Raw genomic sequence first — 21,607 nt, forward strand, 5'->3', positions numbered from 1 at the left:
GCTTACAGAATTTAGGGAGAATTTTTTAATTTTTATGGTTAAACGTAAATATCTTAGAATGTGTGAGATCTCCATAGTTGTCATGATTGAGTTTCTATTAGAAACCCTGCTTCTTCCCCAATCTGAATTTCATAAACAAAGGAATGTTGGCTTCAGGATTGATAGCTTAGAGTGCAAAGTTATTAAGATCAGTTTTGGGGGAAAAAGTTAAGTTCTTCGAGAGGTCCCTGTGGATGCTCCACACTGGGTCTTGTACCGTCCCAGCACCTGGATAGGAGATTTTGAAATAGTCTCTGTGGGGGCCACACATGCGCAGCACCAAGCGGTGCGTGCTTTCCAGTAGGCACTGCGCATGCACGGCCTACACCTTCCAGTTGCTTCTCAACCACCCTTGGCCTTAGACAGAGCTTCCCAGTTCCCTGTTTTTTCAACGATTCTATAATAGTTTAGATAGTTTATAGTTAGTTTCTTGTTATTCTAAACTGTTGGACTTTGCGGACGACATCCCTGAGGCAAAGAGACCCCAATCTATGTCCATTGTGGCTGAGGGACACATTATTTTTCGGGCAGCCCTCTATGCTGTGCTCGGTGCTGCAGACACAGTGGCTAGAACTACTGCCACTGCGGTTGTGAACCAGGTCATCCTGGTTCTCCCCTGCTACATTTCCACGAAATACAAGCCATCATTGAAGATTTGCCCTTTGACGGGCAAAAACTCTTTGCCAGCAAAATCAGTGGTGTCCTTAATACAATGTATGGATGCCCTATGCACCCAGGCTAACAGACATAGACAGTACCATTACCAATCTTATCAACAACCTCAGTACCCTTCTTACTTCAATCAATGCTCAGACTCCAATCCGAATAGGAACTGTCTTCAGCCCCAGAGACACCAAAAGTCATCAGGTTTGGCCCCTCAACTGCCATTGGCCAACAAGCAAATTTGAGGCTTTTGTCAAGGGCCTTAAAGACCTCCCAGAAGTTTCAATACTGCCAGTGACCACACACATGTTCCAAAACCCTCTCCACCAATTCTATCACCAGTGGGCCACTATCACCACAGACAGATGGGTGCTCAACATCATCCTATCGGGATACACCATTCCCTTCCTCTCCAAGCCTCCTACCCACCCTCCCATCCTGTCCTTCTTCAGGGACCCTTGTCACAAGACTTTGTTATGTCAAGAGCTGATACATTTTCTAGATCTCTGAAAAACGTCCCAGAAAAATGCAGGGGATCAGGTTTCTATTCCCGTTACTTCCTAACTCTAAAGTAGTCAGGGATATAGTGACCAACTGAGGTCTCCGCAGCCTCAACAGATTTGTCAAGACACAACACTTTCGCGTGGTCACTTATCCTGGTGTTGCAACAAAAGGGCTGGTATTCAGCCCTCGACCTGCAGGACGAATATTTCTATATTCTCATACACCCAGCTCACAGAAGGTTCTTAAGTCTCACGGTAGGCCCACATCACTACCAATATCGGGTCCTTCTGTTTGGCCCGTCTACATCCCCTTGAGTCATCTCCAAGGTGCTGCTGTGGCCATGGCACACCTTCACTCATTGGGAGTAATCATATTTCCTTTCCTCGGCAACTGCCTCCTCAAAGCCACATCACACTCCAAGGCAGTCCGTGTTATGGCAGCAACTATCCATTGTTTTCAAAAGCTGGGCCTTTGCATAAACTGGGAAAAGTCATCTTTCCACCTTTCCCAGACCATTCAATTAACTAGAGACTGTCTAAATTCCATAGTGGCAAGATCCTACCTGCCCCACAGATTCCTCGTCATCCAATCTCTAGCCACAACCCAGTACCTTTCTCCAAACACTACAGCCAAAGATTGCCTACAACTTCTAGGGCAGATGGCAGCTAAAACGTTTGTGGTATCGCATGCCCGATTGCACATGTGCTGCCTACGGATTTGATTTTCTGCTGTATACAAACCTCTAAAGCATTCCATGTCACTCCGGCTTACCATACCACATGAGGTAAAGACAAAGACGCCCTCCTATGTTGGACCAAGCCACCAATCTTTGCATGGGAGTCACATTCCTTCGATTGCCCTCTTCCCCCCTCCCCCCCACCCCACTGCATGATTACTACAGATGCTTCCCACTCTGGCTGGGGGGCCCTCTTTGAGACCAGACCACTCAAGGACTTTGGTCAACCCAGGAGATGAACTTCTCACATAAACCTGCTGGAACTACGTGCGGTACACAGTGCCTGCAGACATTTCCGGATCTCCATCACTGCCAAACCCATACATGTCCTTACAAACAACATTGCCTGTCTTTTCTGCATCAACAGTCAAGGGAGTCCCTACTCCCAGTGCCTATGCACCGAGGCCATAAAGTTGTGGAATTTTTTTGCATCAACCACAACATCCACCTTTCTGCAGTTCACATAGCAGGGTTCACCAATGTAATCATGGACACTCTCAGCAGACATTTTCCTCAGCATCACGAATGGGGGTTCTCAATTCCTTTGTACCTTCTGTTCTCCAGATGGGGTCACCTGTCGGCAGACTTGTTTACTACACCTCACAACACCAAACGCATACAGTTTTGCTCCAGAGCAGGCATCAGAAAGGGATCCATAGGAAATACAATCTCTATTACGCTTTTCCCCCAATACCTCTCCTTGGCAAAGTAGTCCACAAGATCAGGATAGATGGGGCCATAGTCATACTATTAGTATGGCCTCCTCATGGCAAAGACAACCTTGGTATCCCTTCCTGCTCAGGATATTAGTTCACTGGCCCATCATTCTTCTACTCCAGTGCAATCTCATTATGCTGGGCCAGACTACACAAACCAATCTGGACCTATGCAAACGACATCTAACAGCATGGCTCCTCCGTGGTTCTTCCAATCCGAACAAGGGCTTCCTGAGCAGATACACGCAATCCTTATTCACAGTCGTAAGGACTCCAAATGCTCCTACACATATAAATGGAAATGCTTTTCAGCATGGTGCACTTCCAAAGGACACAATCCTATATCAGTGCCCCTGTTGCTCATCTTGGACTGCCTCCTCATTCTGAAACAGTCATCGCTATTCTTCAGTTCCATTAAAGTACACCTAGCAGCCATTACGGCTTTCATCAAAAAATTGAGGGTTGGCCCATCCTTACTTACCCCACAATCAAGAGATTCCTTAAAGGGCTGCATCTCCTACATCCTGACGTCACACATATGATACCGTCCTGGGACCTGGGTCTGGTACTATGAGCTTTCACCAGGCCACCCTGTGAGCCTCTCGCATCTTGCTCTTCGGAATAGTTGTCCATGTTGATTGCTGGTTGCCCTAATATTGGCCTGCTACATCAGAGATATGGCGGCACTCATGGCCGACTCACCTTTCACGATACTCCACTCTGATAAGGTCACTCTCTGTACGCACCTCAAATACTTGCCTAAGGTGGCCTCATTTCATATAAATGAACCACTGAACTTTCCTGTATTCTTTCTGTAACTACATGCCAATGCATCTGAGGTTTCCATGCACACTCTCAATGTCAAGTATGCACTAGCTTTCTACTTGCAGAGAACTAAAGTTGTTAGGCAATCCCCTTGGCTCTTCTTAGCATTTAATGAATGGGTTAATGGGCAATCCATATCAAAACAGAGGTTGTCCAAATGGATCACTGACTGCATAAAGCTTTGCTATACCCTTAAGGGCCTACAACCACCTTTAACTTTGATGGCTCATTCCACTCATTCCATCATTCTTCTACCACTGTATACCAGTAGGGCCATATCCTCTACCTATGCAACGTCTCGCTTTCAGACATTTGCAAGGCAGCCACCCAGACGTCTCAACTACCTTTGCTAAGCATTACACACTCTCCTATGGGCATGATACCTCTGTGCGCTATGTGGTTCTATCATCGGCCTTCCTCAATACTCCAAAACCCTCACCTCCACATGCTTGCTAATCACCCAGCGTGGAGCATCCACAGAGACCTCTCGAAGAAATAGTGGAGGTTACTCATCTTGTGCAGTAACTGGAGTTCTTTGAGATGGTTCCCCATGGATGCGCCATAACTGCCCTCTTCCCCTCTGTTTTGGACCTATAAGGCCTCTGGGGAAGAGAAGGAACTGGAGGGCATGGGCCGTGTATGCATGTGCCTACCGGAAAGCACGTGCCAGTTGGCGCTGTGCATGTGTGGCCCCTGGAGGGACTGCTTCAAAATCTCTGATTGAGGCACTGGAATGGCACCAAGACCCAGTGTTGTGTATCCATGGGGGCACCATCTCAAGGAACTCCAGTTACTGCACAAGGTGAGTAACCTCCGCTTACTAGCCTCCTGATGAACCAATAGAGGCTCCTCGGAAGGCTGAAAATCCTATATAGGCTCTCAGCTGGCAGGCAATACAAGTTTAGCTTGTTGGAACTGATCCTGTTTCCTAAGATTTATTGTGGGAGGAGATGTTTGTCCACAAAGAATATACCAATACCTGCAGTAAATGTTAGAAGGCCCACAAAACCTACAAATGCTTATAAGAGATGGAGCACTGGAAGGGGCTACTATGATCAGAACTAGAATTTTCCTAATGCAGGTTTTTGCATGAAGGTAAGAGGAATACCTGTGTTTTTGTCTTAGAATATTTACAGAAAGGAGGATGTTCTTCCTCTTGGATGATGACCCTTCTCTTTGTGTCCATGTGTCTAGACTGTGAGTCTACATCTAGTCTGCAGGCTTCTTTCAGAAGAAGCTATTCTGGAAAAGATCTTCTGAAAAAACTTCTTCCAAAAGAGCACGTCCACACTGCCAAAGTGCATCAAAAAAGCTGTCTGCTTTTTCAAAAGACAGCATCCAGACTGAATGGGCACTATCTCGCATGTAAGCTGTGATTAATATGGGCGGAATGGCCACCAGGGTACCTGTGCTTTTCTTTCAATTTCTTTCGAAAGAACTTCCTATTCCCCGTCCCCACACACCGTTTTCCAAAAGAGCTCTTTCGAAAAAAGGCTTCTTCCTCATAGAATGAGGACTACCAATATCAGAAAAAACCCTCTGTTCTTTCAAATTTGGGGGGGGGAGGGGAAGAATACGATTGCAGTGTGGACGTAAGTGAAGTTTTTCAGAAAAAGGACCATTTTTCTGAAAAAACTCTGCAGTGTAGACATACCCTGAGTTTTACAGGTGGAGACAAATGTATTTTTCTTTTACAGTATATAGCTGAATTCTCTAATTTCCTACCACTAATTTCTCTGTTTCCACTGGTTCTGGAAGAAGAATTGAGTCCTGTCCCTGTCAGAGCATTATATTCAAAGAAGACAGAGTCAGTTTCTGGAGTTATCATATTATTGTCAAGGTCCTAAAACAGACTAGATGAGGAACTATTTTTAAAAAGAGAGAGATTTTATTACAAAAGGGCAAGAATTAAATTAGTAAAGACTTGCCAGTAGGACGGGGGGGGAGGGGGGCCCACTTCACAAATTTTGCCCCGGAGGGGGTGGAGCCTCAGGCAGAAGAAGCAGGGCCAGGACATTTCTTTGCTTCCCTGTCCCCAGGCCATGATTGGCCTGGGGGCGGAGAGAGCACATGAAGTCTCCTACCACCCTACAAGGAGCACACAGTGCTTAGAGTGAGTCGACAGCTGGTGGTTCACTCTAAGCACCGCACACCCCTTACAGGGCAGGGGAAGATACTTTGGGTATGTCTAGACTTCATGGCTCTGTCGCCAGAGCCATGTAGATTAGTTTACTAGACATACCCAAATGAAGCGGCGATTTAAATAATCGCCACTTCATTTAAATTAAAATGGCTGCCGCGCTGAGCCGATCAGCTGTTTGTCAGCTCAGCACCCTAGTCTGGATGCTCCACGGTCGACATCAAAGGCATTTGTGGACCGCCCCGGTAAACCTCATCCCACGAGGCATAACAGGACGGTCGACAAATGCCTTTGATATCGACCGCGGAGCATCCAGACTAGCGCGCTGAGCTGACAAACAGCTGATCGGCTCAGCGCGGCAGCCATTTTAATTTAAATGAAGCAGCGATTATTTAAATCGCCGCTTCATTTGGGTATGTCTAGTAAACTAATCTACATGGCTCTGGCAACAGAGCCATGTAGCCTAGACATACCCTTTGTGTGCTCCGCAATCCCCAGGCCCTAATTAGCCTAGAGGCAGGGGAGCGGCAGGGTGTGCCCACAGGTTGGATCAACCTGCTGGAGGGCTCAATCCAGCCCACGGAGGCTCTCTTGCCCATCCTGCAGTAGGAAATTTCCCAGGTGGCAGTCGTTCATCATGTCTGTCTTGCTTGGATGACATAACATCTCTCACAAAGAGTCTGTAGAAAACACACATTTTCCCTGTAAGGCCAGCTGTGCAGTCTAAAAGGAGATTCAGTATGCAATTTAATCAACAACAAAAAAAGGCAGCAGCTAGCTCCTCTACAGTATGTACAGTGAATCACCACAACAACAGTGTCCTAACTTTGTGTACGCTCCCTCAGGTAGTTTCCTCCCTGGAGTTTTGACTGGGAGCAGGATGCATGATCGCCATCTAATGGATATTCAGAAATTCAAAATAATTTTTAAACAGCAAAAGAAATTTATGTAGCCCTCTTCCTTCTAATATAATTTGAGAGGGTGCAAATATTGTTTCTTAGGTCTAATAGAATCATAGAGGCTAGTAAGCTAGAAATTCAGAAGTTTAGATTTTTGAATGAATACCTTCTACTTCTATTTCAGAAAATAGAAATTATAGATGATGAAGAAAGTGATATGATTAGTAATTCTGAAGTGGATCAGATGAGCTCTCTTTTGGATTATAAGGTAAGTGATTGAAATCTTGTAATACGCAGAAAGCTCAAGCAGGTTTTTTGCAGGGAAAGGTGTGGAAGAGTGGAAGCCTTTCTTCTAGCATTCAGGCTGTGATAGTAATTCCATCAGCTATATGTAGGTTCTTAGTGATTAGATCCTTGTTTCTGCAAAATGAAAGGAACTCCGAAAGAAGCAGCAGCAGCAGCATTGGTCCTGCAGAGCAGCTAAACTACTATGATTTTGGCAGTTTACAGTTTCCCTGGGTAACTCACACCAAGACAATTTATTTAGCATTTTTAAAATATACCATCTTTTTCATTTATTTTTAGGTGAAGTCTGTGTTTTCATCAAATACAAACATTCTTTGGGGATTTATTTTTTTAAAATATATAGCCTAATACTACTGGCATTAGTAGGCAACATTAACAACTGGAGATCGCTAATAAAGCAGGGAGGCCTGAGAAAGCAATGGCTTTAGTAATGTAGCCACCATATAACAACACTGCTGATCATTCTGGTTATAAATGACTATATAGAGTTGTCTTTGAAACAGTAACATGGGGGGGAAAAAAGCTGGATACCCAGGCATTCAGGATCTTCTACCAAAATTGTAAAGGTTTATACATTTAATTTTGCTCACATATGAGATGCTATGGTTTCGTTGTATACATAGTGTTTTCTGTGTGAAACTGACACATTTGTAATTATATATTATTTGTAAAATATATAGATTTTGTTAGACTAGGACCTGTTTTTAAAAGAATAAATTATTTTAAACAACAAAAAATAGACTATAAACTTTGGGGCACAAAAATGAATCTTCTGGGCATTGTGTTCCAGGGTAAGGACAATGGAGGATGAATATGGATGATGAATGACCTTTTCTTAATGTCACTTGTCACTGAACTGAATGGCTTCTTGTGACAGCATGCCCTACAGAACCTTGTTTGTTTTCATTGCGTTTTGACACAAACTATTCATCTTCATGGTTACATGTTCTCTGCATAAATATGTTTTAGCTTTTAGTTGACCAAAGCTCTGAGTAAATAGCTGACATGCAAGCTTTCATCAGTAATAAATCCCAGTAAGCTGATATTCTTACAAAAAATGTGGCTTAAAGAAAATACTCTATATTAAATGTATTTTTAGGACCAACTCTTCATCAAGCCTCTAAAATCAATGTTTGTTGATTTGCATTAGGGCTTGCATGACATATTCATGTTTAACTGTCCATTTGGTCCATGGAAAATGTGTTTTGTATACAAAAATAGCTACAGCAAACAAGAGTGGGTCTACTGAAGATTAATCCCTGATTGTTAGATATATTCTGGAAGTTGATGATAATTTAAACTTAACTGAAAAAACAGGTTTAATAAATGTGAAATGATTGCCAGTCTGTAACAAACCTATATGTGAAACTTTCATGTTCAGAACATAGTTTTATTAAGTCTGACAGGTTTTTTTTAAATAAAGTAAATTAATGCCTATTTTGCAAAACATTATACACACTTTTTGGGCAAAGTTTTCCAATGCCTTTTAACTAGACTTCTGAATTTGGAAATGCAATGATTTGTTATCATCAAAATCTGAAAGTTTTGGGGGGAATTGGCTTATATGCATCATTTCAGACCCAAACGATCTTGTGAATGTATGGACTTAAATTTAAAGGATTTTGAAATTTGGCTTTTTATATTGAATATATATTAAGGAAAAATTAAATCATGCTATCATGATTTCCTTAATTTGCTGTCAGAATTGTTGTACTTTATAATTCGTTCATTGTAAATTATGCACAAGGAGAAATGTACAAGACAGCTACAAATTTTGGTCTCAGTAAACTACAATTCCACTTTTCAAACACACACGTTCACAGAAGATGATGATGATTTTTCAAATTCATTTACCATTTGAACCGAATAACTAGGTTATACCCTCAAAAAGTATTGGATTAAAAAAGAGTCACTTTGAATTATGATTTGCATTTTATCCATCCAATAAGAAAAACGCCTCTGGTTGTTGAAATGTTTACTCTTATGCATTTTAGCTACATTTCTTTACCATAGCAAGGTTTAATATTTTTTCAAAGAGAATGTGTAATGAATCCTTAATTATAACTAGGGGGCTTTGCCCCCTGCTCACTATGCTCTCCAACTCCCTTCCCGGTCATGGAGGGCCCAGGGATAAGACCATGCTGGCTCTTGCCCATACCCCCTGCCGCCGGGAGGGTCCGAGGCCACTCCAGTTCTTTTCCCCCCTGCCCTAGGCCACTGGGGAGGGCTCAAACCAAGGCTACTCCAGCCAGGAGGCCGCCCTGGGTCTTGCCCCCCATATGCTCCTGGGTGATCCAGCTCTTGGTGGGCTGCCTCAGTCCCTTGCCACCCCAGCCCCTGCTCTTCCCCCCCCCCACCCTGGCCGCTATGGAGGGGGACTGGGGCAAGGTAGTGCCCGGCTCTCCCCCGCAGCCATTACGTCTCTCCTCCTGGCTTCTGGGGAGAGAGGAGGGGAGGACTGGGCTACAGGCCCTGGGAAGGGTCAGGCTGGGAGTGAGTGGGGCTTGGCTCCTATAGACGCAGAGTGACGTGATGATATCACTCTGTCGTCCCACAGGAAAAAATGTTTTATATGTAAAGAGATGATGATAATTTGCTATGTATTTTAGTGGCATGTTAACTCTAGCGTTTGAAAGAATTACTTTGAATCATCACTATTATGGCACCAGTATTCAAGCTTTCTGATGCTAATTATTAATTCTTTTATTTCTAAGTGCTGTATATTGTGAAGTTGTATACATATTTCTCCCAGGAGCTTAATGAACAGCATAAAGTGAAAGCACGTTTTATGTATGCCTGGATTATTATTAACTTTGCATTCCGAAATTCTTAGCTAGATAGTGAAGAAATGTGGGAAGAGAGAAAGATGGCTGTGAGATTTTTTGATGTTCTCAGTTCAGTTTCTAGCAGATGTAAATCTGTATCCCAAAAACCACTACCAAAAACTGACAATCACTTGGCAGTTGCAGCGGAAAGAAAATGTTAAATTGTCATAGAGACCAAATTACTGTGTCATCCCTAAAACTGAGTCTTCCAGAACGGAATTGAGGCACATGTGCTAAGGAAGGCTGGGGGCTATAGATGGGAGAAGTCCTGCACTAGCTGTGGTATAGTTTGTATATATCGTTTTCCTGTGGAAAATTTGTGTTCAGTGCCATCACTTGGACATCTTTTGCAGACACACCATTTTCTTCATCTTGAAAATGTAAACAGAACACAGGTCATTAACTATATATAATCTTCACATAACCTGATCTTTACAAAAGGAAATGCCTAAGGGAAATTATATTTTTATGTGCAAGAAATTAACTTAGAATATATACAGTGCAGTAAGTCTAGTAAAGTGTATGTGGGAATTTTGCTGAAGTATTTACTGAACCTGGAGTTAAATTTGAACTTTTAATTTAATAATTTTGCCATTTAAGTATTGTGCCTTGTAAATCCAGTAATACATGTTGTTCACTGCTTTTATAGAATGGCTGGAAAATGCCAAACTCATGCCCTTTGTTTATCCTCCAGGTTGACACCTTCAGTGGTTTCCCACACTCTTACCACTATGCCACAAATCTGAAATTAAGGGGCTATCTTGAGAGAAAGAGATGCTAGTGTACTGCTGTTTTGCTGGCCTGTCAATGAGGATGTCAGTTGTGGTGGTTTTTCTTTTCTGTTTGGATATTTGTAGTGCACCAATCACAGTGGTATCTGAGGTGACATCGATAGTAGAAACTGGGACTGGGAAACCACCAGCTCATTTCACATTAGCTATTTTAAGCAATCAGATGCTGTAAATTTCTAGCCACTACTTTCCTAGATAGGATTTCAATATCCAAGGAATATCTATTGGAGGCATAGAAGAGGGAGTTAACTGTTCAAAAGTTTAATTCCTGTATTGGCACTGGTGGCAGTAAATTGGCTGTGGATTGGTTTGCAATTATGAACAGGTCTTCTCCAATGATGGGCTAGGTTATTGGCTAAGGATGAGTACTCTTTGGTTTTTAAATGGGTTGCTGTCTCCTAACTGGTGCAGGAGCAGTTGAAGAAGAGGATTGTGTTGTAAGTCAGGGAGTTGGGCTGTAGGGGAAAAGAGTTTATAGATACTCCTCTAATTCTGCCTCTGCAAACAGTGAGAGACAAGGGGGAATGAGGTTATACCTGTGATTAGACCAATAAAAGGTATTACCTTATCCACCTCATCTCACTAATATCCTGTGAACAACACATCTACCACACTATCTGCAAACTATGAGCAAGCAAACAGTGACGGAAGAGAGGCATGCTTAAAGACCTCCACTCTGTGTAGTACCAGGTTGATCCCAGCTCTTTTGTTCCCAGCTCTTTGTAATGTACTGGGGCAGTTGGTAGATTGGTGCTGGGAGCAGCAACAGTGGATCCAGCATGTGGTTCAGTCACTGCTGTAGTAAGCAGTGACTGCCTCAGTCCCAGCCTCAGAAAATTAACAAGCAGGTAAGCTTGGGTAGGCCTTTGAAACAGTTTTATTTCCATTCTCCAAACAAACCAGATGACCTTGATTTCATCACTATTTACAGTGAGGATTTTGAGGATGGTTATTGAGTTGATCCTTTCGGGTCCAGACTTAGCTGATTCTTTCCATAAACGGTATGTTTCTAGGTGCCCTGGAGTTAGGAAATTTTAGAGATTTTTCTCTCACCTTTTTCCATTTCTAGCTCCCCACTGTGGAGTAGAGCCTACTTGCTGTCTTTGTTGGGGAGAGAGAGCCAGAAACTTCTTTTAAGGTGATATCTGAGATACCCGTCTCTGGGGCCAAAAGACAGAACTTATTAAAAGAGCTGTTGAGGTATACAGTAATTTCCTTAGAATGCTTTTTTGTAGTAGGATTGCCATTATGCATGGAGTTTATTTGCAAAATGACTCAGCTTCCTGGAGGTCTTGGTGCTTTGAACATTGTTGATTGCATGTGCCAAATAAATAAATGGAGTTTATATAGGATCCGAAGAAATGGTTTGGCCTGTACATTTATTAGGCATTATAGGCCTATTGTGACATCATTCACAGTCAGTTAGAATGCCTCTCTTGTGTTCATTTCTAAAGTCTCATAAAACATGCCTTGTTCTGTCTTAATGCCCAATTATCAAAATCAGGTCAGACAGTGCGAACCCTGAGGAATTTTTCCACAATACTTTCATGGGGAATTTTTACCTTCTAGAATTATTTGGCTTCACTGTACTTTATTTTGATCATAATAGTAAGAAAATCATTGTTACTAATTTTTATTTAAATATAGGTACATTTAATGTCATAATTTTATCCAGTACTAATTATTATTTGCAGAATTATATTCATTTTTCTCCTCAGAATGAAGAAGTTAGGTTCATTGAAAATGAATTGGAGAATCACAAACAGAAATATTTTGAGCTACAGACATTCACTAGGAGCTTGATACTTGCTATCAAATCAGATGATAAAGAACAGCAGCAGGTAAGTCAAAGAAGTAGGCAACAAGTATGTCAGACTTTTTTTTGTCTTGTCATTTTCATAGTTATTTATATTATGGTAGTGCTTACAGGCCCCAACCCAGATGGTGATCAGCATGATATGGACACACAGGACTTGTCTAAACTGCATTTTAACACTCATGGGACTCTGCAAGAGGTAGGATCCCAGAGCCCAGGTGCTAATATGAGACCAAATATCTACACTGCAATTTTACAGCTTCACAAACCAAGCCAGCTGACATAGTCCAGCTACAAGGCTGTCTCTACATTGTCACCCTTTTCCGGAAAAGGGATGCTAATGAGACACTTCGGAATTGCAAATGCCGCGGGGGATTTAAATATCCCCCACGGCATTTGCATGAACATGGCTGCCGCTTTTTTCCGGCTCGGGGCTTTGCTGGAGAAAAGCGCCAGTCTAGCCGGGATCTTTTGGAAAATAAAGCCTTTTCCGGAAGATCCCTTATTCCTCTTAAAATCAGGAATAAGTGATCTTCCGGAAAAGGCTTTAATTTCTGAAAGATCCCGTCTAGACTGGTGCTTTTCTCCGGCAAAGCCCCGAGCTGGAAAAAAGCGGCAGCCATGTTCATGCAAATGCCGTGGGGGATATTTAAATCCCCCGCGGCATTTGCAATTCCGAAGTGTCTCATTACATTGGCACCCTTTTCCGGAAAAGGGATGCTAGACACAGCCCCCGTGTTTAATTGCAGTGTAGACAACCGCACAGTAAGACCATCCCTGCAGCAGAGATCTTGTAGTGTGAACAGACAATACAGATAAAGGATAAGAGAGCAAAAGTATTATCTTCACTTTCCAAAGGGGGAACTGAGGCCCAGACCAATAAGTGACTTGCCTAATGTTACATAAGAAGTCTGTGGCCGAGCCAGGAATAAAAACTAGATCTCCTCAGTTCCTGCCACTGCCTTAGTTTGCTCCAAGGAATCATTTTTGTACAGTGTCAAGTAGCTTTTGTATTTCAAAAATACTTGTTTGATTTTCATCTTAAACTCGTGGGCTACGTCTACACTGGCCCCTTTTCCGGAAGGGGCATGTTAATTTCAGCGATCGTAATAGGGAAATCCGCGGGGGATTTAAATATCCCCCGCGGCATTTAAATAAAAATGTCCGCCGCTTTTTTCCGGCTTTTAGAAGCTTTTAAAAGCCTACTTCGAAGTAGGAATAAGATCCTCCGGAAAAGGGCGCTTTTTCCGGAGGATCGGGGCCAGTGTAGACGCTCTTTTCCGGCTTTTCTAAAAGCCGGAAAAAAGCGGCGGACATTTTTATTTAAATGCCGCGGGGGATATTTAAATCCCCCGCGGATTTCCCTATTACGATCGCTGAAATTAACATGCCCCTTCTGGAAAAGGGGCCAGTGTAGACGTAGCCGTGTAGTCTCCAGGAGTGTCAATGCAAACTTATACCAACTGAGGTTCTGGTATTCTGTGGCAAAGCATAATGTGATAGTGGGATTTCTTTTAGTCAGTCATAAAATCATTACAGTATCATTTTCCTCCTCAGTGTATTAGGTGGAGCTGTGTCCCTAGTCTAGCAAAATATTGTAATATATTACTTCATTTTAAGCACATGCTTTGTTACTTTGTTGGATCAGAGCTTGTGTACACAGGTTGAATATTGATTCAGAGGTGTATTTATGATTGTTCAGCTTTCACAAACTATAAGTTGTGGAGGATCTTTCACTTACAGTAAATGAATACTGCTGCACACAAAAAATTCAAATCCCTACTATCTCGTCTTGTTGCACTATTTATGTTAAACATTGTGCAGCATTTTTAAGCTAAATTTATACATTCTCATATTGATTTCCTTTGAAGTAACAATGCTTCTTGTTTCTTATAGTATTTTATTTGAGTGGGCACATCTGACAGTGTATAATAAAATTTAATTCAGAGTGCTAGAGATGTCATAAACTGTGAAACTGAAACATCAGTTACAGAAAACTACTAATGATATACATATGGCCCAGTTCCATATCCCTTACTTACATAATGTAGGATCAGATCGGTCGAGATGGTCTTATATATTCCCTTTTTATATATTCATCATAATATAGTAATTCATTGTCCTATTTGAAAAATTTAAATCTTGAGGTAATTTTCTATTAAAATAAATAATCACATTTTTCAAATGAATGTTTAACATACTATAATACTAGAAATAAGATTGGACATCAATCTGCTTTTAAAGTCAATGCAATTCAGTACAGTTCTTTTCAGAAGGATGCAAAAATCTGAACGTATATTAAAAGAGAATTACTGTATATAAATGTTTTAAACCTGTTACCCTTATATTTACATTTGTGTCAAACTTGCAATCAGGAAAAAAAAAGGATCAACCCAAATGCTTTCTGGAAATTAAATATATGGGGTAAAATTTTCATAAACTCTGATTTAGGAGCTTAAGTCCAAATGAATTTCAAGTTCAGCCTCTTTTGAGAATGGGACTTGTGAGCCTAACTTACTTCAGAACTTTTGAAGATTTGAAAACCATGAAATCTTAAAACTCAACACACTTACATTAGTTAATTTAAATCTGCAACCACAGTAACTTAGAAGCTGTGATAAGGAGTAAGTGATCTTAGGGGTGATCTTAAAAACAAAATACGCTTGCAAAAAAAAGATTGCTAAAATAAAATTTTAATCCTAAAGTATTATCTTTTAATTTCCAACTTGATTTCACATTTGTGAAATGTGCCAGATTGACCCTTCTTATAATTGATGTGAATGTACTCACAAAACAGGAATAGCGCAAACAATAGCAACTGGCCTCTACACTGCTCTGTAAATGTGTGTCTACCTTCTTCAGGAGGAATCATCTGTACATGTTTGCTTTTCTTTAGAGACTGCCAACAAGGATGCCAAGAATCAATGATCATGAGGATACCTATTCACTAGGGATGTCAACATGTAGTTGACTGAATGATTAACTGATAAGCCTGGGCTTATTGGTTAAACCTGTCGACTACATGCATCTCCCCCTCCTCCCCTCCTCTCCCCCCCAGTCCCTCCCCCCCCCCCCCCCCCCGCTTTGCTGCCTCTGTATCTAGTGTCCCTACTATTCACTAGGAACTACAGTAAGGCCACCACTTTATTTTATGTAAAAACAGCAAGCATTTGTCAAATGGTGGTAACAATTAGTCACTACTATTCAAGGATAGAATTGAACCAGCAATCTACTAAGGCTTCATCTGGAGTTGTCCAAGTCTCAGAAAAAAAACACCTGTCTGTGTGAATTTTTAGACTGCAAGTCCAACAAGGAGAGGGGTTGTTACTTCTGTGTTTGTATAGACCCTAACACAATAAGCCCAAATCCCAATTGGAGCCTTTCAGTGCTAATTTGATATAAATCCTGACAAAAATAAGTGTATCTTACATTTATCTTACATAAGCCTAACTGTCAGTATCTCTTAATTATAGCTTCTGCTTCTGCCACACCTAGAAAGTGCAGAGCCAACCTGTTTATTTGTTACAGCATATAAGCCAAAGAACAGATCTAATTTCATGAAAGCATTGTAGAAATCCTTCAATATACATACGGGTTGAACCTTTCTAGTCCGGCACCCTTGAAACCTGACTGGTGCCAAACCAGAGAATTTGCTGGACCATATTTGCTGGTCAATATTGTCTAACAGCATTACCAACACTTCCACTGCTTACTGAGCTCTTAGAAGATATTTAGGGGTGAATTAGATTTAAATAATAGCACAGAACACTGAGAGCTAGGGCTGGGGACTGTAAATAAACTTCATGGGACCACAAGAAACTTAACCACACCCATGATTAGGGGACATCTGGCTAACTAAAATCATGCCAGACCACAGATGTTGCTGGATTAGAGAGGTTCATCCTTTAGTTTTATTTTCTTTTGTTGGCAAAGTGTATGGCTGTATTATTTATAACTGAAACAGTTAGCAAGTTTGCATCTGTATTGTAATGTGTAATTATCCTAAAAATGTCTTCAGTAGGTAAAAAAAATACAGTGGCTAAGCTTTTTAGTTTGTCCTTCAATGTATTCACTCTAAGGTACAAAGAAAATGTAAAATAAATATATGCCATACAAACTAGAAAAAGGTAATTGTTAATAGAAGAACTGCAACAAGTGATGAACAAACATTAAATTATTAATTTTTCCTTCTCTGCTACTGGTGGCGGGAGGTTGACTTTTGGATAGCCTCCTATGTATGCATCTGAGGATACAGTAGTGTCTATTTTTAAATACGGTAGTTTGCCATCGCTTATTATGTCTTCATTCTAGACCTGAGTTACAACCATTTTCCTCTGTGGTTGCAAGCAGTAAGCTTGTTATCTGGCAGTAGTAGTAATTGCATCATTTATGGACAACATTCTGTTTCTCCTTTAATATTAGGAATTTTACCATTATTGGTACTACACAAGTATTTGAATAGTTAACATGGAACTTGAAAAATGTGTCCAAATACTAATTGTAAAAAAAGTATTGTTTTTTATACATAGGCACTGCTGTCAGATTTACCTCCTGAATTAGAAGAAATGGATTTCAATCATGCATCTCCAGAGCCTGATGATACCTCATTCAGCTTGTCATCTTTATCAGAGAAAAATGCCTCAGACAGTTTATGATCTTTGGAGAAAAAAATACAAAAATACAACATTTAGACTGCCTAACAGGTGTGCATTTCAAGATAATGGCATTTTGTTATTGAATATTATTCAGTCAACAGAAACCCTAAACTAAGCAGACCTTGCTGAAGAATGAATGTGATATGATATGACCACAACTTTCAGTGACAGGAAATATGGAACTTTGTTTTTGACCAGTGAGAAAGTTATATGGGAAAAGGTTTTAATTTTTATCATCACATCCTTGATTAGGGTAATTTATAATTTTCCAAAAAAATTCTTGCTTTGTAGCAAAATCTATCCTGAGCAGGGAACTAAAAATGGAAAATAAATGTGCAGTTATACAGCCAGGTAGCATTTCAATGTTGCTTGTCATGTAAGACTAGCCAGTCCTGTTTATTGTGACCATTGCCTTTTCCCCTGCCCCTTCTTACTCAGGTAGGTGGATGGAAAATTGAGAATCCAGATTGAAAAATGAGCTTCCTATGAGCTGAGTTGTCCTTAGACCTTGAAAAAGTCTGAATTAAGAGATTAAATTAAGGTGCTTCTTGGTACATAAGTACAAATTGTTGAGTGTCCCATTATCGCATACAAATGTCTGAAAAACACTTGAAAGATGAAAATGAATAGTTTTTAAATAGCTCCTCCAATAAAGTACTAATGTATAGAAGCAGATCTAAATGCTGTAAACCATTAGGCTTTTACTGAAAACTCTTGATTGCTGGAGAAGTAATGATGGGATGAGAGGATAAAGTTACATCAGTATTTAGATTTTTTTTCCGTCATGGTGATGTTTTTATTTCACTTCATTTTATAAAACCTGAACAGTAAAGGCTCTGTTCATGAAGATTCAGGAATCAGCTAAATGAATTTTCTATAAACTATATTCCACTACATTGCAACAGTGGTGTAAGCCAAGGACAGTTATCATTCCATTCCCTCCTTGCACAAAGCCGTTTTGGACTACATCTATACTGCAGCCTTTTGTCGGCAGAGACAATGCAAATGAAGCGCTCGTTAGCATTTGCCGCGCTGTCATTTGCATAGCTCTGCCTATGCTTTTTGCGGAAGCTTTTTGCGCAAAAACAAGCAGTGTAGACGGGGCCGTTTTGTACAATAAATTCCTTTTGTGCAAGATCCCTTATGCCTCAAAAAAGGAGGTATACAGGATCTTGTGCAAAAGGAGATCTTTGCGCAAAACGGCCCCGTCTACTCTGCTTGTTTTTGCACAAAAACCTCTTCCGCAAAAAGCTGAAGTTTCCAAATTTATAGCTCTCCCAACTATCTGCTAATTTACCTTAGTGCTCATTCATCCTAAATCTCACATCTCATTAAAACAATACATTCATGCTGACACATTCAGGTTCAATGTGGTACACAGTACTGTGTCCTACAGCTAGAATTTGTTAATTTTTAGTCTGAATATGCACAAACTGTCCTCACTAAAATTTTAGGTCATACCAACTTGAGAGTTAGATTCTTTCAACCTTATGCTGAGTAGTACCTTACTCTGTAATCCCACAGAAATTAAAGAGATTTACTGTAGAATAGGGGTAAGGGTTGAACGATCTCTGGTCTTTGTAAATAAAAACAGTCTTAAGCATCCAAAAAGAGGAAAATCCGTGCAGAGTTTGCACCCTCTGTCCAGCTTCTCTCTTGAACTGAATTCCTGTTTCCATGTGTGAAACTGCTCTCAGGATTTTTTGTGAGGGACAGATCTGCTCTATCATAAATATGGTATTAATGTATTGACTTCTTTCCAGCCCTAAATATGACGTACTGTGAGAAAGGATCACTATACTGTATTTAAATACTTTATACATTTAATTCACAGCACTATACATCCTGAGACAAGAGGCATAATTTATTATAGGTTTTTCTGCTCTGGATTATCAACTGTACTATAGATAGAAAGATACTGCAATTGACAATAAAACCTCATATTTTCAGCAAGCTTTATTGAAGAAATTTAAAATGTGGTATGTCTTGCCCTTGTGCTCCACAATTTGGATCTTAATTCTCTCTTAGTTCTCTTTGACATGGAATGACAAAAGGCAACATGATTTTAATGCTATTTCTTAATTTCATGTCTGTGAATCTTTTGCAATTTCACCTTTTACACTGGTAGCCAAATGGAATTATATCACTGCAATTAATAATTTTTTATTGTTCCGACTTGCTTTTTTCTTGACATGACATCTGATTTAGTTTGATTGGATGAACTGTGCCAAAAACGAACCTTTACTCAATGAATTAGAATCCTGGTTAATTATATATACCTTAAAATCCTAGGCTGGAGTTCTGTACCCAATTCTGTATCCAGTTCCCTTTGTGCAAAATATGCTTTGCCTCTTTCTGCATTGTAGGATAACAAAGCATTTAGAATAAAATAGTCATGCTTTTCAATCCAGAAACAAATCAGCAACAACGTAGGCTGATCAAGAAGGAAGATTGAATCTGAAGGATAAACTAGCAATAAGGTGCTATTTTTTTAGGGAGCAATGAAAGTATGTCTGATGCTAGTCAACTTGCTATATGTTGGGAAAGTTGTACCACTTGAGATACTGCTTGTCTTCATGTCCTGAAAATGCCTCCTGTATTGACTATAGTGCTAACAGGAATGAGTAGTAATAAATATTTCCAATCAGTACATTAAGCAGGTATGGTTTTAAATACACCTGGAGAACAGAGCTGTTAAGAAAGCTTCCCTTCCCTTAAGTGGTCACTTTTAATATTAAAGTCCAATGCTATTCTCAAAAGTACCTTTTGTGTGACCAAAGTCAGTAGTAAAATTATAAGAAAAACAAGAGCTTTGCAGCTCCTTGAAGACAAAGTGTGGAACAACATAAGGAGATAAGCCAAAAACATAATGTGCCAATTTAAATTGGGAAGTTCATCTCGCCTACCCACCAAACGAAGAGATAGTATAGCTGTCAAATAACAATGCAGTTATATAAACAAAACTATGTAGCCAGAGTATATGTGATGAAAATCTCACTGTGGAATTTACTGCTGCAAAGTGGTCACCTCTCTAGTAGCAGAACTGTACTATTGTTACCATATTACTAAGGATTAAATTTAAAAATTAGCTGGATGGCATTGCCTTTCCCATTAGCTCCTAGCCACAGCAGATTCTCATTCTCAGGATTCTGATGGCATAAAGAAAAGAATTAATGCACCTGAATGTAAAATTAAGCAGAACATCTGAAAAATCAAGATTTAGTTAACTGATAATATTACAACCAAAAGCTTAGCTTATTGTACTTTACTACCTCCCGTTCCACTGCCCACAGCCATCAGAATCAACCAGTTATATGATAAGCTAGTTTGTTTATAGAGGGTCTGCCATCTTGGAAGCATTCTTTCAATTTTAATACAAGGTTTTGCTTTCTCTGTATGAAAATGCAAGAGTTCATGAGTTAATCAATTAACACATTTCTGGTCAAAGTCAGAAAATAGCTTGAACAAAATCTCTGGCCAGATTCTCATCAGAAGACAGCTATGCCACCTTTTGGCATCTGATTTGTTCAGCCAATTAATATTTTATCACACTGTCTGACCAAATTTTGCAGCCTTAAAAAAAGCTATGGGTAAAAAACTAAATTGTACCGAGAGACTGGAACAGCCTTTGGCAGGTGGCACTGTACCACTTTTCACCAAAGTAGAATCCAGTTTTACTCAAATCAGAGTCTGTTTCCCTGTGAGCAAAAATGGTGAACTTTCTGCTCAGAAGGCGGTAAGAATTTTTAAAAAGCAATTTAACAAAACAGCAAATTTCTAATCAAGAAAAGAGACTTCAAAGAATGTTTCTTTAAGGAGAATTCTTCCTGGTTACTTCTGTGGTAATATTAAGCATTTTCACTGTATCATTGAGTTAAGTGAATAAGTCCTTTAAAATCCTGTGTTACATTTTACACGTACTACCTCTGAAACATAACACCACCTTAAGACCACAACAAAAAGTAATGTGAACTGTTTTGTTTTTAAACTTTGTAATGGGCAATAACTTCCTGTAGACATTTTCCTTCAACTTTTAATCATTTCAGTTGTTCGGAGTTTTTTTGTATTTGAGATTTAGGCTTTTTAATTTTCTTTAGTTTTCACTTCATTTTTTTTCTTTTCCAAGTTACGCAAATTTTTGATAAGGAAGAACAGTGTATGATGGCATGACGGCTAGGAGCAAATATATCTAATTGTTGGTTACAGGACCCTGGGGCTATGGCTACACTGCGGGGGTTTTCTGGGATACCTCCAGAAAAACCCTGCCGCGTCCAGGGAACGTGCTCTTCCTCCCTTTTTTTTTTTTTACAGAAGAGCAAATGCGCTTTTTTGAGGAGCTCTTTATTCCTCATTCTGCAATCTAGATGGGGCCAAATAGCGGAAAAGCTTCTTCCAGAAAAGCTATTGGAAAAAGCTATGCAAATTGCAGAGTGCAATTTGTATAGCTTTTTCCGATAGAAGACTGTAGTCTAGACCTAGCCTGGATGTGAAGGCTGAGGGTTACTATAGAAAATTCTTTTCCATGTGTCTGGCTGGTGGGTCTTGCCCACATGCTCAGGGTCTAACAGATAGCCATATTTGGGGTCAGGAAGGAATTTTCCCTAGGGTCAGATTGGCACAGATCCTGAGGGCTTTTTTTGCCTTCCTCTGTAGAAGCATGGGTCTCTTTCAGGTTTCAGTTAGTGTAAATGG

General features: G+C 40.3%; 1 protein-coding gene across 4 annotated transcripts in view; it reads left to right on the plus strand.

Moving 5' to 3' along the window:
• The window catches only part of HDX (highly divergent homeobox), a 148,590-nt gene extending 127,368 nt beyond the window's left edge, over window positions 1–21,222 (plus strand). For all 4 annotated transcript variants that reach the window (XM_075940764.1, XM_006115323.4, XM_075940763.1 and 1 more), the window contains 3 exons: window positions 6,707–6,790; window positions 12,163–12,285; window positions 16,790–21,222. In XM_075940764.1, the coding sequence (XP_075796879.1) occupies window positions 6,707–6,790; window positions 12,163–12,285; window positions 16,790–16,915 (333 nt within the window). In that variant the 3' untranslated portion in view covers window positions 16,916–21,222. The remainder of the gene's footprint in view (window positions 1–6,706; window positions 6,791–12,162; window positions 12,286–16,789) is intronic.
• Window positions 21,223–21,607: the final 385 nt, after the last annotated feature.

This window comes from Pelodiscus sinensis, chromosome 13 (genome assembly GCF_049634645.1).
Source record: "Pelodiscus sinensis isolate JC-2024 chromosome 13, ASM4963464v1, whole genome shotgun sequence".
NCBI classification, from domain to species: domain Eukaryota; kingdom Metazoa; phylum Chordata; order Testudines; family Trionychidae; genus Pelodiscus; species Pelodiscus sinensis.